The sequence below is a fragment of the Hylobates moloch genome, unplaced genomic scaffold (genome assembly GCF_009828535.3).
Source record: "Hylobates moloch isolate HMO894 unplaced genomic scaffold, HMol_V3 SCAFFOLD_9, whole genome shotgun sequence".
Taxonomy (NCBI): Eukaryota; Metazoa; Chordata; class Mammalia; order Primates; family Hylobatidae; genus Hylobates; species Hylobates moloch.
In genome coordinates this window covers 122,570,728-122,586,733 of record NW_026652284.1, presented here as the reverse complement: position 1 = coordinate 122,586,733, position 16,006 = coordinate 122,570,728, and the positions used below count along the sequence as shown (strand labels likewise).

The window sequence follows — 16,006 nt, the reverse complement described above, 5'->3', positions numbered from 1 at the left end:
GGAGGCTGGAGGCTCCGTTCAGGAAACCCTCACCCAGGGCAAGGGAGGGGCCTTCCCAGACAGACGCGACAGAGGTCACAGTGCCCGGTGACCCCGCCCAGGCCCGCCGACTCCCCAGTGCCCCCACCTGCCTTGGTTGCCCCCCCACCCTGGGCCACAGCCCTTCCTCTGTCTCCATGGGGTTGCCCATGGACCTCCCTAGAGAGGTCCTCACCATGAGGTCTAAAAGCTCTGGGTCCCCTTAACCCTGACCCTAACCCCGGGGTGACTGCGTCCAGTTCTGACTCCATGTGCTCTGGCCTCCTCTGCTTGTGGAGAGCCAGAGTCCCTCATGTCCTCTTCCCACTGTAGTCACACGGCGGCCCTGGCCTGCCTGTGCGGCCCCCAACCATGGTGGGGCTCCAGGTTTGCAGGGGGCTTTTGAGGGGATGCTGACTTTGCCCCCCTCCCATAGGGACCCCATCCCTGCTGTGTTTTGGTGTCTTCCCCACTCCCACTCAAGGGCTCTGACCCATTCATCCTGCCCTGTCCATACCTGCTGCTGCCAGGAGCCCTGGCTCCCAGGCCGGTGGGGCAGGGGCTCCTGGTTCTGGCTGGGTGGCTCTTTTCCTCAGTTGAGGAAGAGCCAGGCTGCCCCTGGTGCCCACAGGCCTTTGGTTAAAGCACTCAGCTGCCCACCAGGACTCTCGGGCCCCGCCCCACCCACCCACTCTCCCTCCGTGCCCTGGCCAAGCTGTGGCCTCACCTTGGGGCCTGTGCCGAGAACAGCCTCCTGGTCCCTCCTGCTCTGACAACTGGCAGTGTGTCCGGAGACCTGAGGCGGCTGGCGTCCTCTTCCCGGGAGCTGTGCTGTGTCCCAAGGAGAAGAGTGACAGGCTCAAGCACCCTCTGCTCCCTGGGGCGGGGCTGGGGCAGGCTCACCTCTCAATCCCATCGGAGCCTGGGCTTCCAGCTGCTCTGTGGCCCCCTCCAGCTGCTCTGTGGCAGCATACAGGGCCTGCTGGGCTGCCCTATCACTCCCTTACCACCTCCTTTCCCCAGGACCCCTCCTGTCTCCCTGTCCTCCTGCCTTCTCCCCACTGTCAGCTTCCAGAGGTGGCTGTAGCCATTTCTGCCCCTGGCCAGCTGTTGCGGGCTGGGATGTGCTGAGTGTGTGGAGTGCTTTGTCCACTCCAGGTGCCCACCCAGTCCCAGTGGCGGATTGATCAGTGTCAGTGAAGGACTGATCACAAGGGGCACTCATGCCAGCAGTTCAGGGAAGGGAGCCGTCGTGGGGAGGGGGACAAACCAGGGCTGACCCACCACACGTGGTCAGGGCCCCAGGGAGGGCAGAGGGCACCTGCCGGGTGGACAGGCAGGAGGCCCAGAGAGTAGCTGAGACAGAAGGGCCCCAGTACAGTGGATGCGGGGTGCCGACCCGAGGCCTGGCCACTGTGCACAGATGCAGGGCCTGTGATGACCTGTGACCCCGAACCTGGCTGCTCTCCCCAGGGTCTCTGCCCCCTGCTCAGCCTCTGGTGCCTTTCCAGGGTCCAGCAGCAACAAAGCTATGTGCCGGCAGAGCTGCAGTCCTGAGCCGGCCGTGGTGGCCCTGCTGCCAGGTGTCGGGCCGGGCTCCACACCCCTGCGGCCCAGCCCCCACTCCCGCACCAAGACACGCAAGCCCAACTTCAGCCCCCAGGAGACGGAGGTGCTGGTGCAGAGGGTGAGGCGCCACTACCCGCTGCTGTTCGGGGCGCTGCGGGGCACACCTGCCAGAAAGCACCGCGTGTGGAACCGTATCCTGCAGGCAGTGAACGCGCTGGGCTACTGCCGCCGTGACCTGGGTGACCTCAAGCACAAGTGGCGGGACCTGCGAGGCGCTGTGCGCAAGAAGCTGGCGGAGGGCGGCCCCGCCCCCGGCCTCCTCCTCACGCCTGTGGAGCGCCTGGTGGCAGAGACCTTCTCCGCCCACGGTCCCCAAGGCGAGGGCCAGGCCACGGAGCCCCTGCCAAGTAAGTGGGCCTTCCCCACAACCTGTCCCCCAGGACCACCTTGCCCTGGGGCAAGCAGGGCCGGCGAGTGGGCTGAGCCTTCTGCGCCAGCTCCCAAGAGGGAGACCCTCCGAGGGAGATCCAGAGGCCCATGGAGATGGCCCGCCACCCTCCTGGCCCATCTCTTCTTTTAGGTGGGAAAACCAAGGGTCGGGGCCAGGGAGGGTTGTGCCTGTCTCAGGAGTGGAAGGGCTACGGTTCGCGCCTGGGGTCCCAGCTCAGGGTCCTCCCGGCATTGCCAAGCATTGTGCTGCCAAGGGGCTCGACCGTAGACACCACTTCAAGCCATGCCCACCAGGTGTCCAGATGGGATGCTGGGGCCTAGTTCCATGTCACTGTAGAGAGGTGAGCGCTACCATGGGGAGGCGGTCACAAGGTGGCTGCTGGGACCAGTGCCTGGTGAGGGGCAGAGACGAGGGCAGAGCTCCCCAATGCGCAGCAGCAGTGGGTGCAGCCCAGGGTGCCCTGGTGCCCTCCAAGGCCCCCATCTTGGCCTCTGCCATTCCCGCCTGATGTCATGTGGCCAGGAGTCCTATTTGGCCCGGGGCCCCGGCCTGGCCTTCCTCTCCACAGGCGGCCCTCCCCTTCCAAATGCAGCCCGGCGGTGAGCACAGCTGTCCTTAGGCAGCCAGGTCTTCCAAACCAGTGGGTCCCAGCAGGGAGCAGGCCCTACGTTCCCATGCAGGGCAGCAGGGCCCAGCTGGCCCCAGGGTCTGAAGACAGGGGTGTCTGGGAAGAAGGAGGGCTTCCCTCTGCTCTCCCCCAGCCCCAGAGCCCCAGGGTACAGCTACCATGAGAAGACAAGGCCAGCCAGCAGGCGGGAGGAGCCTCAGCCCATATGCCCCTCCAGCCAGCTGGCCCTTGCTGTAGCTCCCAGGGAGCAGGAGGTGACCTGTCCATTCATTGGTCATGGTTGAGGAGTTTGGGCAGAGCCAGGGAGGAGCCTGGGCCCCAGCTTGACTCTTCCCCACCCAACGCTGTGCCTCACTCTGGCCTGCAGTGGCCTCCCCTCCTTCCTCAGGCCCTTCCCTCTGGGCCCACTTGGAAGCCCCACGTGCGTTGCTATCTGGTGACTCTCAGCCTGTCAGGCATGCTGTGCCCCCTTCCAAGCCCACGGGCCCACTCCAGGGACCACCGGAAGCCAGGCGTTTCTGTCCAGCCGGGCCTCGTCTGCAGCCCGCAGCTGCCCCTAGCTCCAAGGGTGACGCTGGCTCCGAGGGTGACGCTGGCTCCGTGCCTCCTCCTGCCGCCTCCGTGCCTCCTCCCACCGCACCTCCTCTCCTCCTCAAGACACCGCGCCAGGAGCTCCTTCGCCGTCCTCCGCATATGGTGGCCCACCCTTTGAAGCAGAGCCCCGCTGGACCCTCCCCTTGCTGGGAGCTGCCGGAAGGACTTTGGGGACGAATCCCCGGAAGCAGGACCAGCTCCTTCTTGAGGGCCACAGAGTGGACAGAAGGACTCAGCCCCACAGGACAGGCAGGGGCTGGCCTCAAACGCCCCCAGTGGCGGCCATGGCAGAACTTGGAGCGCTGGGGCGTACTCAGCTGCTGCTGCTCACAGCGGTGCATGAGGCTGGGACCCATGGGCAGAGTGGGCTGGGCTGGTTGGGAGACGCATGTAGAACCAGTGGCTGGCCTTGGACAAGGGGCCTGGGCTGTGGGCCTTGGGCAATGGGCCCGGGCACTGGGCCTTGTGATGGGGCTTGGGGGATGGGCCTGGTCACTGGGCCTCGTGATAGGGTGGGGCTGGAGGAGGACCTGGGTCCTCTCAGGCCTGTGAAGGCCCGGGGTGGCTGGATCCACCCCCCAGGGAGGCCACATTGTCTCCTGCAGGGCAGGTTCTTGCAGCCCAGGGTTCTATGGGCAGAGGCAGACCTGGTTTGGGGGTGCTTCATGGCAAGGGTGGACATGTGGGGCTGAGAAGGAAGGGCCTGGCGGGGGTGACACTGGTGTGGCCCAGGTGCTTGGTCCTTTTCTGCAGCCCTGGAGGCTGCAGGAACTCAGGTTTGCTCACCCTGTGGTTCCCTGCCCTAGACTGAGACCCAGCCTTGACTTCTGTGACCCCTGGTGGATCAGCCACTCCAGGTCCGCAGGCCACTGGGCTCACCTGCATCACGGGAGTCTTTGGTGCCTGTGAGCTGCTCCAAGTGGCCTGTCCTGCTGCTGACAGCAACTGACGTGTTGAATTCCCGAGCGAGAGTGCTTGGGACAGGGCCGGACCTCCCCTCGTGGGCGCTGAGGCAGGGAGTAGGGAAGCGGCTGCCAAGCCTGAGGACAGGGTGGGGGCATCCCAGCTGCAGGCCTAGGTGCCCTGAGCCGGCCATGCTTTCCGCTCTGCAGCGGCACTGCCTGGGGTTTGGGTAGGGCCAGGCCTGCAGGGCTGATCATGGCTGTGGGGCTGGGGGCAGCGATTTGACCCAGTGCGGGGGGATCTCCCACAGGGGTCCCTGTGCCCTGAGGCCACTGGGCAGGCAGTTTCCTTTGAGGTGTGTGCGCTGCTCTGTGAGTGTCTGGGGAGGGCAGTCCCAAAGGCTGCTCTCTTTGGCCCCTGGAGGCCTCTGGCCTAGTGCTTGGGTATCCCTTGGACTCCTGGAGTCAGGGCATCTGCAAGGGGCCCCCGTGGAGCACCCCCTGTGTTGGGAGGGGCAGGTGCCCAAGGGCCTGCGGCTCTGCAGGGCTGACCCCACAGACCGGGGTCTCCAAGACCTAGCAAAGCCACTGGGTCCAGGGCTGATGGCTGATGAGGTATTGGTGTGTCACTCAGTACCACGGGGCCCACGCACCGAACCTGTCCTCACCCCACAAGCGACATGGGCCTGCACAGCACCAGGAGCAGCCCCCACCTCCTCTTGTGCATCTCTGTGCACCGCCGCGGGGCAGGTCGTGGCGTGCCCACCTGGCAGCCTGGGCGCTGAGGGAGATGTTGCTGGCTGTGGAGCTGGGCAGTGGTTGTGTGATGTGTCTTGAATGTGGGCAGTGCCATGCTGGCTAAGAATGCCCCTGGGACCGCCCTGGGTCTGTGGCCCGTGCATGCAGCCCTGGAGCAGCAGGACGTCAGTCCCCATTCTGAGAGTGGGCCTCCAGGTCACATGCTACGATCAGAGTCCCCAGGGCCAGGGCTCGGTGTAGAGCAGAATTGGGCACCGGCTGAGTCCAAGGGTGGGGTCCAGGGCTTGGCTGAGGCTGCGTGTGGTCACGGGGCAGAGAAAGTGTCCAGCCAGGGCACGTGGCCTGTCCAGCACCACCTGTGTTAGCCCAGACCACCATGGCCTTCCTGTCTCTGCTGGCAAATGCTCTCCACTGTCCACATTCACCTCTCAGCAACGGAAGCGAGGCCAGGCTGTTACCACTGCAGGTGTAAGGTGGCTCCTTTGCACGTGAGCGGGGCATTGCACGGGCCCAGGCTAGCGCCTCCTCCCTGGCAGGCTGGTCCCCCCTGGGTGGCAGTTGTGGGGGGATCCGTCACACCTCTGGCCCCATCTTCCTTCCCTCTCCTCCTCCATTGGCTGAGAGGGTCGTGACCCTAATGTGGCAGGACATAGAGAGCCGAGCTCAGTTGGGGGCTGTCTGCAAGTGAGCAAAGGGGTGCTTTGCTCCAGGAGTGGCCGAGGCCGTCACCCATACCCGCCCTCTCTGGGCTTTGGCTCCTTGTGCAGGAGCCTGGCTCTCGCCTCCCTGGCTGGGGCAGGAGCCCCCAGATGCGGCGATCAGGGTGTGTCTTCGAGTGCCTGCGGCTCCACTAGGGCCCTGGGCTGGGGACCAGGGTGGGGTGGAGCTGGTGACCAAGGGTTCAAGGATCCCTGTGAGGCCTGGGTGGGGGCTTCTGAAGGCCGGGCTCATGGGTTCCACCTCCTGCCCAGGGGGCTTGCAGAGATGGGGCCACAGTTCCCTGATGAGAGTAGGGAGTCCCTGCTGGGACGGTGGGGAGTGGCCCTGTCTTTCTGAGGACCCTCCTCCCTCAGAGCCAGTCCTGCCAGGCCGGAGGTGATGCCGTGCCCGGCAGTAGTCCCTGTGGTTGTAACGGCCTCTCTATCCCAGGCCTTAAGACCTCTAAGGCTCGAGTCAGCTCAGGCCCGTGCCCGGGTAGGCACTGCAGGTGCACAGTTTGTTGAGATGTTCCCGCCTCCCAAGCTCTTATCCAGTTGCCTGATTGGAGGCAGGCCTTGCAAGGAACCTCCCTCCGGGAAGAAGCCTTGCCCGTGCGTGTGTTCGCGTGTGGCTCTGTTGCGGACCCAGGCTGTGCCTGCGCTCCTGGTGCCCAGGTGGCGTGTGTCTTTCCCTTGGGTGGAAGAGAGTGCTGAGCACCAGGGACTGCCCAGGTTGAGCACCTGCGTTCAGGCCCTGCTCCTGCTGGGGGCGACGCCTTCACTGCTGCGAGCCCACAGCCAGCCTCTCATCCCTTGTGGGGTGAGGACGGCTTAGGTGCATGTAGCACCTGGTACTGCCATTTTGGTGCTGGCGGGGCGGCATGGAATCTTCCGGATCTCTGGGGCTGCCCAGGCCCTGGTCTGGTGTCTCCCGTGGGCCTTGCTGATGTGGCTGCCCCAGGCAGCACTGCTGCAGCCACTGAGCCCGGCTTTGCCCAGGTAGCGTCTCCCGTGATCCCTGCATGATGGCGCAACTTTCTGATCAGCTCCCTGTGCTGAGTCGAGGGCCAGCGCGTGTGGCAAACCAGAGCCCTGTGCTTGCAGACCTGGTCTCCATCAGCCGCGTCGCAACTCCACAGATGTTAAGGCAGGGGCTTTGCCCCTTCAGAGGGGGCTGTGGCCACGGACTGGAGGGGCTGGCCCAGGCAAGGTCATGACAGAGCAGGACTTGACCCCAGCCCTGACCTCCGCCTGCCCCTCCCACCCTTTCCTGAGTGGACTCTTCCTGCCGCACCCGGTGTGGGCACTGAGGAGTCCCCTTCCCTGGGCCACCTCCAGGCCTCTGTTCTAATGTCATTGCTGCCCACTGCCCACACCACGCGGAGCCCTCGGCATGTCTGGCAGCCCAGTGCCCATCCTTGCAGCCTTCACTCCTCTGGAGGCCCTGGGCTCAGGCTCCCCTGGGCTTGCCTTTGGGGGGTGTCCTCAGGGCGGGGGCGGCTGGGCCTCCATCTGTAATTGCCTTCTGTTGTCTTGATTTGCAGATAGTATTGAAGCCAGCCTTGAGGCTGCATCCTCGCATGCGGAGGCAGCCCGCCAGCTCCTGGCTGGAGCCAGCCGGCACCAAGTAAGTCCGTGTGAGGGCCACAGTGCCCGGCCGGCCCGGCCTCCGTCCCCTATCCTCCAACCCTCCCTCCGTCTGTCTGGAGGGGCCCAGGCCCTGCCCTGTGCCTGGGAGGGGCATGCCCACAGGCCTCCTCTGAACCAGTCTGCTGCCCATGCCCTGGGGGCCCTGGGAGTGGCGGGGTTGCAGCAGCAGTGGTCTGCGTGGTGTCCACAGCGGTCCGCACCGTCTCCTGTCTTGTGTGTGCCACGCCACCCTCTCCCATGGATCCCGGGCGCAGCCGAGGGGAGGGCCCTTGGGGCCTTCCCACTCCATCTCCCGTGCCAGATGCTGATATGCGGCTCGATGTCCCTCCTGAGGCGGGGGACTGTGGAGGGGACTCTTGGTTGGGGCAGGTCAGTGGCTCAGAGGGAACAAGAAAGCTCAGGCCTTTATTTTCTTGAAGTGGGACTTGGAGCTGCCTTGAGGACCAGCCACTCGCTGGGCCTTGTTGCTGACTTGTGGTCACCACAGGAGGACCTGACAGGTCAGGCTGGCTGGAGACTGTGGTCCAGCGAGATGGAGGCCTCCCCTCACCGTCTCCTCATTGTGGCCTGGTGCTCCGCACTGGCCCTGACAGGCAGAGATGACCAGAGCCTGTTCCTCAAGGAGTCCCAGGGGCCAGGCAGGCTGGACATTAAGTCCAGCAAGGTGAGGGTGGCATGGGCCACCGTGGGAGCGCAGAAGAAGCCCCTGGGCCACCTGGGGCCAGGAGAGCACACACTCTTGACGGCGGAGCAGGGGGAGTACTGGCAGACAAGATGGTGCAGTGGGTGTGAGGCCGGGGTCCGGGAGTAGCCAGACGAGCCCAGGACATCATAGGCAGGTGTGACGAGAGAGGAGCCACATCCCCAGGATCCTGGGATATCACGGCTGTGCCTGCGGAGGGTCCTCAGTTGCCTCAGGTGCAAGAGGAAAAGGGGGCCGCAGCTGGAACCACGCAGGGGCCTGACTGGGTGGAGAATGAGGGAAAGGCCAGGGCCGCCTTGAGCTTCCCCAGCGGGACCCAGCCCGGGCACCCCCACCAGGGGAATGTGTGGTAACGGGGAGGCTGAGCCCACTTTGGGTCTCCCCGTTTCTGTCGGGGCCATCAGACTCAGAAGGTCGGGGTCACCAAGGGTTGGCCCCTGTTGACAGCTGGTGAACGCCAGGCCGGGAGACAAGACCTGGGAGAGGCTGTGCCAAGGTCATCTGCAGGATGGGGTCAGAGGCAGGGCTGGGGCTGGGTCTCCTGGTGCCAGCTCTGGGCTGTTTGGCCTCGGCCCTTGGCCCGCCACCTCTAGCCACTGAGGGTAGCTAGACCCGGAGGCCTCCAGGAGGCAGAAGGTGGAGGCTCTAGTGACGGGCAAGGCGGACTCGTTGGAAACTCAGGGCCACACCACGTAGAGGGCCTTGTTTGAAGAGGAAAGCAGCCAGCCAGCAAGATGACCCCTTCTGAGCAGCCTGGGATCACCTGGTCAGAAGCAGCGCTGATGCCTGGGACAGCAGGAGGACAATGGACAGTGAGGAGGAGGAGGAGAAGGAGGAGGAGGAAAGGAGGGCGGTGGCAACTGGGCCAGCCACCTGTGCCATGGATGCCGTGCCGCGTTCCCAGTGAGCCTGTGGGCTCAGTCCTGGCAGAGCAGGCACCCCCCCACACACACTGCAGAGGAGGTGGGCAGGGTTCAGGCCCAGGAGGCGGCCATGAAGTCACCTCTGCCGTGAAGTCACCTCTGCATAGGCTGTCCTGCTCCTGCCCCTGAGGGGTCCCACCAGGGATTATCAGGGAGGGATGAGATGTCTGTGAAGTTGCCTCTGCATAGAATGTCCTGCTCCCGCCTTCGAGGGGCCCTCCCCACGGTGTGTCAGGAGGGACCAGGCGTCTGTGAAGTCACCTCTGTGTAGAATGTCCTGCTCCTGCCTGCGAGGGGCCCTCCCCACGGTGTGTCAGGAGGGACGAGGCCTCTGTGAAGTCACCTCTGCATAGAATGTCCTGCTCCCACTTGTGAGGGGTCTCCCCACGGTGTGTCAGGGAGGGACATTTGTTCACCCATTCTCCACACCCAGGGAACTGGAAGGGTCAGAGATCCCAAACCTGGAGACTGTGAAGCCAGGCCTTTAATTTGCAGACCGGGAATTTGAGGCCTGCAGAAGAAAAGGTGTTTTCTAGGGTCACACAGTATTGAGACCAAGCAGAGCTGGCCTTGGAGCCCACATTTGCTGTGTCTCAGGTTCAGGCCTCTCTCCCTATTGCCCTACGGAAGCTTGACCCCCTTGTCTTCCTGGGGACATTCACTTAAGTGGATGGGTGCCTGATGGACAAGGGCATGGCCAGAAGGATGATTGGAAGAATGGATGCATGTGTGGATGGATGGAAGGAGGAAGGTGTAGACAGGCAGGTGGACGGAAGGAGGAAGGTGTAGACAGGCAGGTGGATGGAAGGAGGAAAGTGTAGACAGGCAGGCAGATGGAAGGAGGAAGGTGCAGACGGGTGGGTGGATGGATGGAAGGAGGTAGGTGTAGACGGGCAGGTGGATGGAAGGAGGAAGATGTAGACGGGTGGGTGGATGGAAGGAGGAACGTGTAGACGGGCGGGTGGATGGATGGAAGGATCAAGGTGTAGACAGGCAGGTAGATGGAAGGAGGAAGGTGTAGACAGGCAGGTGGACGGAAGGAGGAAGGTGTAGACAGGCAGGTGGATGGAAGGAGGAAAGTGTAGACAGGCAGGCAGATGGAAGGAGGAAGGTGTAGACGGGTGGGTGGATGGATGGAAGGAGGAAGGTGTAGACGGGCAGGTGGATGGAAGGAGGAAGGTGTAGACGGGCAGGTGGATGGAAGGAGGAAAGTGTAGACAGGCAGGCAGATGGAAGGAGGAAGGTGTAGACGGGTGGGTGGATGGATGGAAGGAGGAAGGTGTAGACAGGCGGGTGGATGGAAGGAGGAAGGTGTAGACGGGTGGGTGGATGGATGGAAGGAGGAAGGTGTAGACGGGCAGGTGGATGGAAGGAGGAAGATGTAGATGGGTGGGTGGATGGAAGGAGGAACGTGTAGACGGGCGGGTGGATGGATGGATGGAAGGAGGAAGGTGTAGACAGGCGGGTGGATGGAAGGAAGAAGGTGTAGGCGGGCGGGTGGATGGAAGGAGGAAGGTGTAGACAGGCGAGTGGATGGAAGGAGGAAGGTGTAGACAGGTGGGTAGCTGGATGGAAGGATCAAGGTGTAGACAGGCAGGTAGATGGAGGAAGGTGTAGACAGGCGGGTGGATGGAAGGAGGAAGGTGTAGACAGGTGGGTGGATGGAAGGAGGAAGGTATAGATGGGCGGGTGGATGGATGGATGGAAGGAGGAAGGTGTAGACGTGTGGGTGGTAGGGTGGATGGAAGGAGGAAGGTGTAGACGGGTGGGTAGCTGGATGGAAGGATCAAGGTGTAGACGGGCAGGTAGATGGAAGGAGGAAGGTGTAGACAGGCGGGTGGATGGAAGGAGGAAGGTGTAGACGGGTGGGTGGATGGAAGGAGGAAGGTGTAGATGGGCAGGTGGATGGATGGATGGAAGAAGGAAGATGTAGACGGGTGGGTGGTAGGGTGGATGGAAGGAGGAAGACGTAGATGGGCGGGTGGTGGATGGAAGAGATGGGCGGGTGGATGGGTAGATGGAAGGAGGAAGGTGTAGATGGGTGGGTGGCTGGGTGGAAGGGGGAAGGTGTAGGCGGGTGGGTGGCTGAGTAGATGGAAGGAGGAAGGTGTAGACGGGCGGGTGGATGGGTAGATGGAAGGAGGAAGGTGTAGATGGGTGGGTGGCTGGGTGGATGGACAACATGGATAAATGTGAGTATCCATGCTGTCTGTAGATGGGTGAGTAGACGGATGGATGGATGAATAGAAGGAAGAGGAGGTTGGAAGGGGATGGCTGGACAGTGATGAACAGACAGGTGGACAGATAGATGAGTGGATGAGGTGGGCATGTCTATGTGGAGGAATAGACACGTGGGTAGCAGGATGGCGGGTAGACCAGAGGGCAGGCGGACGAGCAGATGGAGCACAGGGGAGTCGGTGGGAGGATGAATACAGGTGGTGCTGTGATGAGTGGGCATGCGGGCTCTGCACTTGGACAGGCTGTGGCTTCAGTCCCAGCACTACTAGAGTAAATGTGCCCACCTCTCTGGGTCTGTTTCCTCATCTCTCAAACGAGTGCAACTCCCGCTGCAGACAGAGCATCATGAGACCCAAACAGCTCCAGGTGCAGAGGCCTCACGTGGACACTGTCCCTGCGCCTCGCTCACTCCCCAGATCACTGGGTTTTGGACGTGCAGGCTGATATTTCCCTGTCTCCCTCTGTTAGCTGATGAGGAGGATGAGACCCCCAGCTGCTTGTGGCTGCCTCTGCGGACCCTGGAAGGGCCCAGCCCGCCTGAACCTGACCCCCTGGACTTACGAGGAGTCTTCCACGCACCCACCTCCTCACCCTCCCCACCTGCTTCCCCAGCCTCCACCCCACCAGCAACCACACTCATGGGGGCCTTCCAGCCTTCCCTGCCCTCTTCGGCGCCAGCACCTCCCTTGCCCTCCAGGAGGACCCCAGTGGCAGCATCTGAAACGTCCGCATTTGAGCAGCGGCTGCTGGACTCCCACCGGCAGCAGGGTGCCCTGCTCTCCTCCTGGGCCCAGCAGCAGAGCACACTCATGGCCCAGCAGAACCTGCTGCTGCAGCGGCTGGCCGAGCAGAGCCAGCGTCTGGCCGATGGCGTGGAGGCCCTCAACCGGACCCTCGAGAGGCTGGTGGAAGCACGCCCCACCCGGGAAGCCTCACTCTCACTCCAGGACGGCGGTCCTGCTGGTGGAGTGGCCCAGGGGCCTGCTGGAGGCTCCCAGGACAGCCCCCAGGGCGCCCACTCGGGGCTCGAGGTCTTCTCAGGGATGATCTTGAAGGTGGAGGAGGAGATATAGGGCTGGTCGGGGGTGCTGGCAGAGCCAAAGGGCAGGAGCGGGGCCTCCGGTCTTTCCCCTGCTGAGTCCAGGCAGGGGAGAGGTGGCAGTGACTGGGTCTCCAGGGCGCCGGGACAACTCGAGTCCAGGAGACCAGAAGGATGAGAGGATGTGGGCTGTCTACCTGTGATGCTGCGTCCTTGCCGTTGTCTGTGGAGTGTGGTGACCTGCAGGAAAAGGCTGCAGAGAGCCGACCCGTGGGGCCCAGTGGACCAGGTCTACTCAGGGGTGGTGCTGTTGGAGGCTCCAGCCCCTGCGGCAGTGGCCGTGAAGTCCGCAGCCCAGTGCCCCTGGGGGAGGGGGAGGTGGGGAGGATGCACTTAGGGGCCCCCTGCTCACCGGAGCTCTGGAAAGGCTGGTTCGGCCAGGCCCTAAAAAGGTCCCAAGTGTGATCTGGCATGACTCCTGAAAGCCCCTGTCGCCTTCGTGGGCGTGTACGCTCGGAGGGCAGGGCTCCTGTGCCCTACGTCGTTCTGGCCCAGGGGAACCACATCCCATAAGCCTGGAATAATTTCTCTCCAATTTTCTATGTTATAAATACATAAAGATATATATATATACATATATATATATGCCTATATATTACTTGGTACTGTATGGGGCTGGGATGACATTTTGTACCTGTAGATTTTTCTTGCAAAATATTTTTTTTACGTAAGCATAAAATAACAAAGCAGGCAGCAGTGCGGCTGCTGACGAGCACAGGAGTTGGAGCCTGCTTCTCGGGCCTGGCGGGCGCCGCTGCTTCCAGCCTCCCTGCGGGGGTCCGGGCACCTCCCTGCGTCTTCAGATCCTTCTTCCTCTGTTACCTCCTTTGACTCTTGGGAGATCCCTTGGCGGGGCTGCCCCATCTCCAGTCCCTGCGCGGCAGGGCACAGTCTGCAGCCCCCCAGTCTGGGCAGCCGTCGGGAGTGAGCAGGAGCGGGAGGTGGGACCAGCCCGGGCCTTGGCTGGTCTGGGGCCTCCAGCCTCTTCCTCTGTGGCCTCTGCCTGCCTCCCATGGCCCAAAGCCTGTCCCAGGAGCAAGATGCTGGCCGACTGGCCTAAGTGGGAGGCATGCTGGTCCCAGCAGCTTCCGGGGAAGCTCCAGCACAGCCGAGAGTCAAGACTACAGTGTCCCTGAGAGCAGGGAGAGGGGCCTTTTCCTCGTTTTGCGTTTTCCTGTGGAGCCAGCAGTGTGTCAGTAACTCTTGTCTATGAAAGAACCTGAGGTGTAGCCACATGTCCAGCTGCCTTCTGTGCATGCTTGGCCTCCCTCCAGGCTCCCCACTCTGTGGGTGCCCATGGTGCTGCTGTTGGTTCTGGGCGGGGCCTCCACTCTGATGGTTCCACCCTGGGAAAGCTGGCCTTCTATCCTGCAAAACCAGGTGACCTCAGTCCCACCACCTCCAAGAAGCCTCTGTAGATCTTCATTCTGGGTTCTTGTCCATTAAAAATACCCACCATAGGCTGGGCATAGTGGCTCATGCCTGTAATCACAGCACTTTGGGAGGCTGAGGCAGGAAGATCACTTGAGGCCAGGAGTTCGAGACCAGCCTGGACAACATAGCAAGACCTTGCTTCTACAAAAAATAAAGCTCAATAAATAAAGATACCCAGCACGGCTGACAGTGGCCTCGTATGGCCGTGTGTGTTTTGTCTTGCGTTACAGTCTTAACCTGGACACAGCCTCTACTCTGGTCCTAGCTGAGCCCCAACCTTCACCCCACACTGTGTCCTGACTGCAGTTGCACATTGAGCCTTGACCCTGAACCCTGATCCTGGTCCTGCACTATGTCCTGACCCCAGTTACACATGGAGCATTGATCCTGGTCACTGACTTAGCCCTGATCCTGGTGACAGACTTGGCCCTGATTCTGATCACACACTGAGTCTGATCCTAGTTACACACTAAGCTCTGGCCCCAGCCCTGACCCTGGCCAGTCCAGGCATCTTCTAGGAGTATCCTCTGGGCTGAGCCCTTACTGAGTGCTGAGGATACAGAAGCAACCAAGGCAGACTTGAGGCCCCTCCTTCCAGAGCTTAGCATGTGCTACAGAAAACGTATACTAGCAAGGCAGTATTTGATGAAAGTCATTTTGTGTATCAGTTAAAAATCAGTGTAACTGCATTTGGTAGGAAACAGAGAATAGAGTGTCTTAGAGTAGATAGGCGTCATGGCCCCTATGTCGCGGACATCGATGACCTGGAGCTGGCAAGGCAGGGCCACAGTCCTCAGAGGTCCAGGTGTCTTTCTGCTCCCTTCTCTGCCATGGTCCTCATGGCCCAGGATGGCTGCAGGCCTCCCCCCATCACACTCGTGTTCCAGGTAGCAGGGTGTAGGGAAGGAGTGGAGGAAGGTCACACACACTCCCTTGAAGGAGATCTCTGCCTGCATCTCAGCCCACTGACTGGGAGTTAGTCAGATGCCCACATTTCGTTGCATTAGAAGCTGGAAAACATGGCTTCAGCCCCAATTCGGGATTTTGTTACTAAAACGGAAGGGACTGGATGCTGGGGTAGGCAGCGTGCAATCTGCCAAGCTGGGGCATTGACAAAGCTAGGATTACACAGCCTAGAGTGTTGGGGGCTTCCCTGCAGGACAGACAGCAGAGGCCTCCAAGGCAATTTGGCAGTAATCACTGCAGCCAGCGAGGGGCAGGAAGATCCAGAAGTACCCCAGGCAGAGAAGACCAAGGGCCAAGCTAGGAGAGCCGGCCCCACCTCTGCATTGTGGCTGAGGAGCAGGGAGTCGAGAACTTAGGGGCAGAATGGGCAAGTCCTGGTCCATGTGTCTCCACAGTGCACACATGCCCTTTGCACTCTAGGACAGTTTCCTGAGAGCTGCTCAGATGCCGAGAGGCCAGGCAGGAGCATGGCCAGGACAGCAGATGGCTGTCTGCGAAGCTCCATCATCCAGCGGGGGCATGGAATGGCAGGTGGCACACAGGAAGGGCAGAGGCCATGCCTGGCCCTGAGGGTAAGGACATTTCTGGATGAAAGGAGAACCGGGAGGGTCCAGGAGTGTCACCCTCAGACCTGGGCCTGGAAACCCGTTCTCTTGGATGTGGGCCAGAGGTGGCCTGAGGTTCACCAGGAAGGAGACTGTGGTCCTGGCTTCAACAGGAGCCCGTCAGGATCAGAGTTTTTGAGGAAGGAATGCTCTTAGCAAGCGTGTGAGAGAGGCAGCCAGGAAGACCTTGAGGTTGCCAACCTATCCTGGATGGGATTTCAGTGGGATTCACATCCACACTGCTCACCTCGGACGCTGTGCTTCTTGCATTCCATCCCCCAGGCAGCCCAAATGTTTACCAGGAGAGATTAGGAGGATGGTGGGTCTGTGATGAGAAATGGGATGTGGCATTCTGTGGCGGAGCTTGCCTGCAGGGCCTTCCAAGGCGTGTTCTAGAAAAGAGGCTGGGGGGAGTGGTGGGGATGGTCCCCTCACCAGGTCCCCCATTTTACAGACAGACTGAGAGCCCAGGGTGGTGTTGGAGGGGTGGTGGTGAAGCTGCAGGGTCATGTCCAGGTTCACAGAGAGTGCTAGAGGCAGGCCTTGAACCAGGTGTCTGGATTCCAGGTTCATGCTGCTTCCCTGCGTAGTGCTGCATTCCAGGTGGGTGAGGATGGTTTTCAGGTGCCTCATCCATCTGGCTCAAATGAGCACAGCCAGCTTACCCACGCTAGAGGATCTCAGGAAATGAGGAAGTTTCTTGTCCTGAGCCCAAATAAGCACCAGGTCTACCTGTGGATCCTGGATCCAAGCAGAAGGTTCTGGAGAA

General features: G+C 61.7%; 1 protein-coding gene across 6 annotated transcripts in view; it reads left to right on the top strand.

Moving 5' to 3' along the window:
- Positions 1 to 13,945, top strand: part of TSNARE1 (t-SNARE domain containing 1) — a 133,183-nt gene extending 119,238 nt beyond the window's left edge. For 5 of the 6 annotated variants that reach the window (XM_058444083.1, XM_058444082.1, XM_058444080.1 and 2 more), the window contains 3 exons: positions 1,530 to 1,994; positions 7,164 to 7,246; positions 11,602 to 13,945. In XM_058444083.1, coding sequence (XP_058300066.1) covers positions 1,530 to 1,994; positions 7,164 to 7,246; positions 11,602 to 12,180 — 1,127 coding nt within the window. In that variant the 3' untranslated portion in view covers positions 12,181 to 13,945. The remainder of the gene's footprint in view (positions 1 to 1,529; positions 1,995 to 7,163; positions 7,247 to 11,601) is intronic. The other variant, XM_058444081.1, reaches the window with a different exon arrangement.
- The last annotated feature ends 2,061 nt before the right edge of the window (positions 13,946 to 16,006 follow it).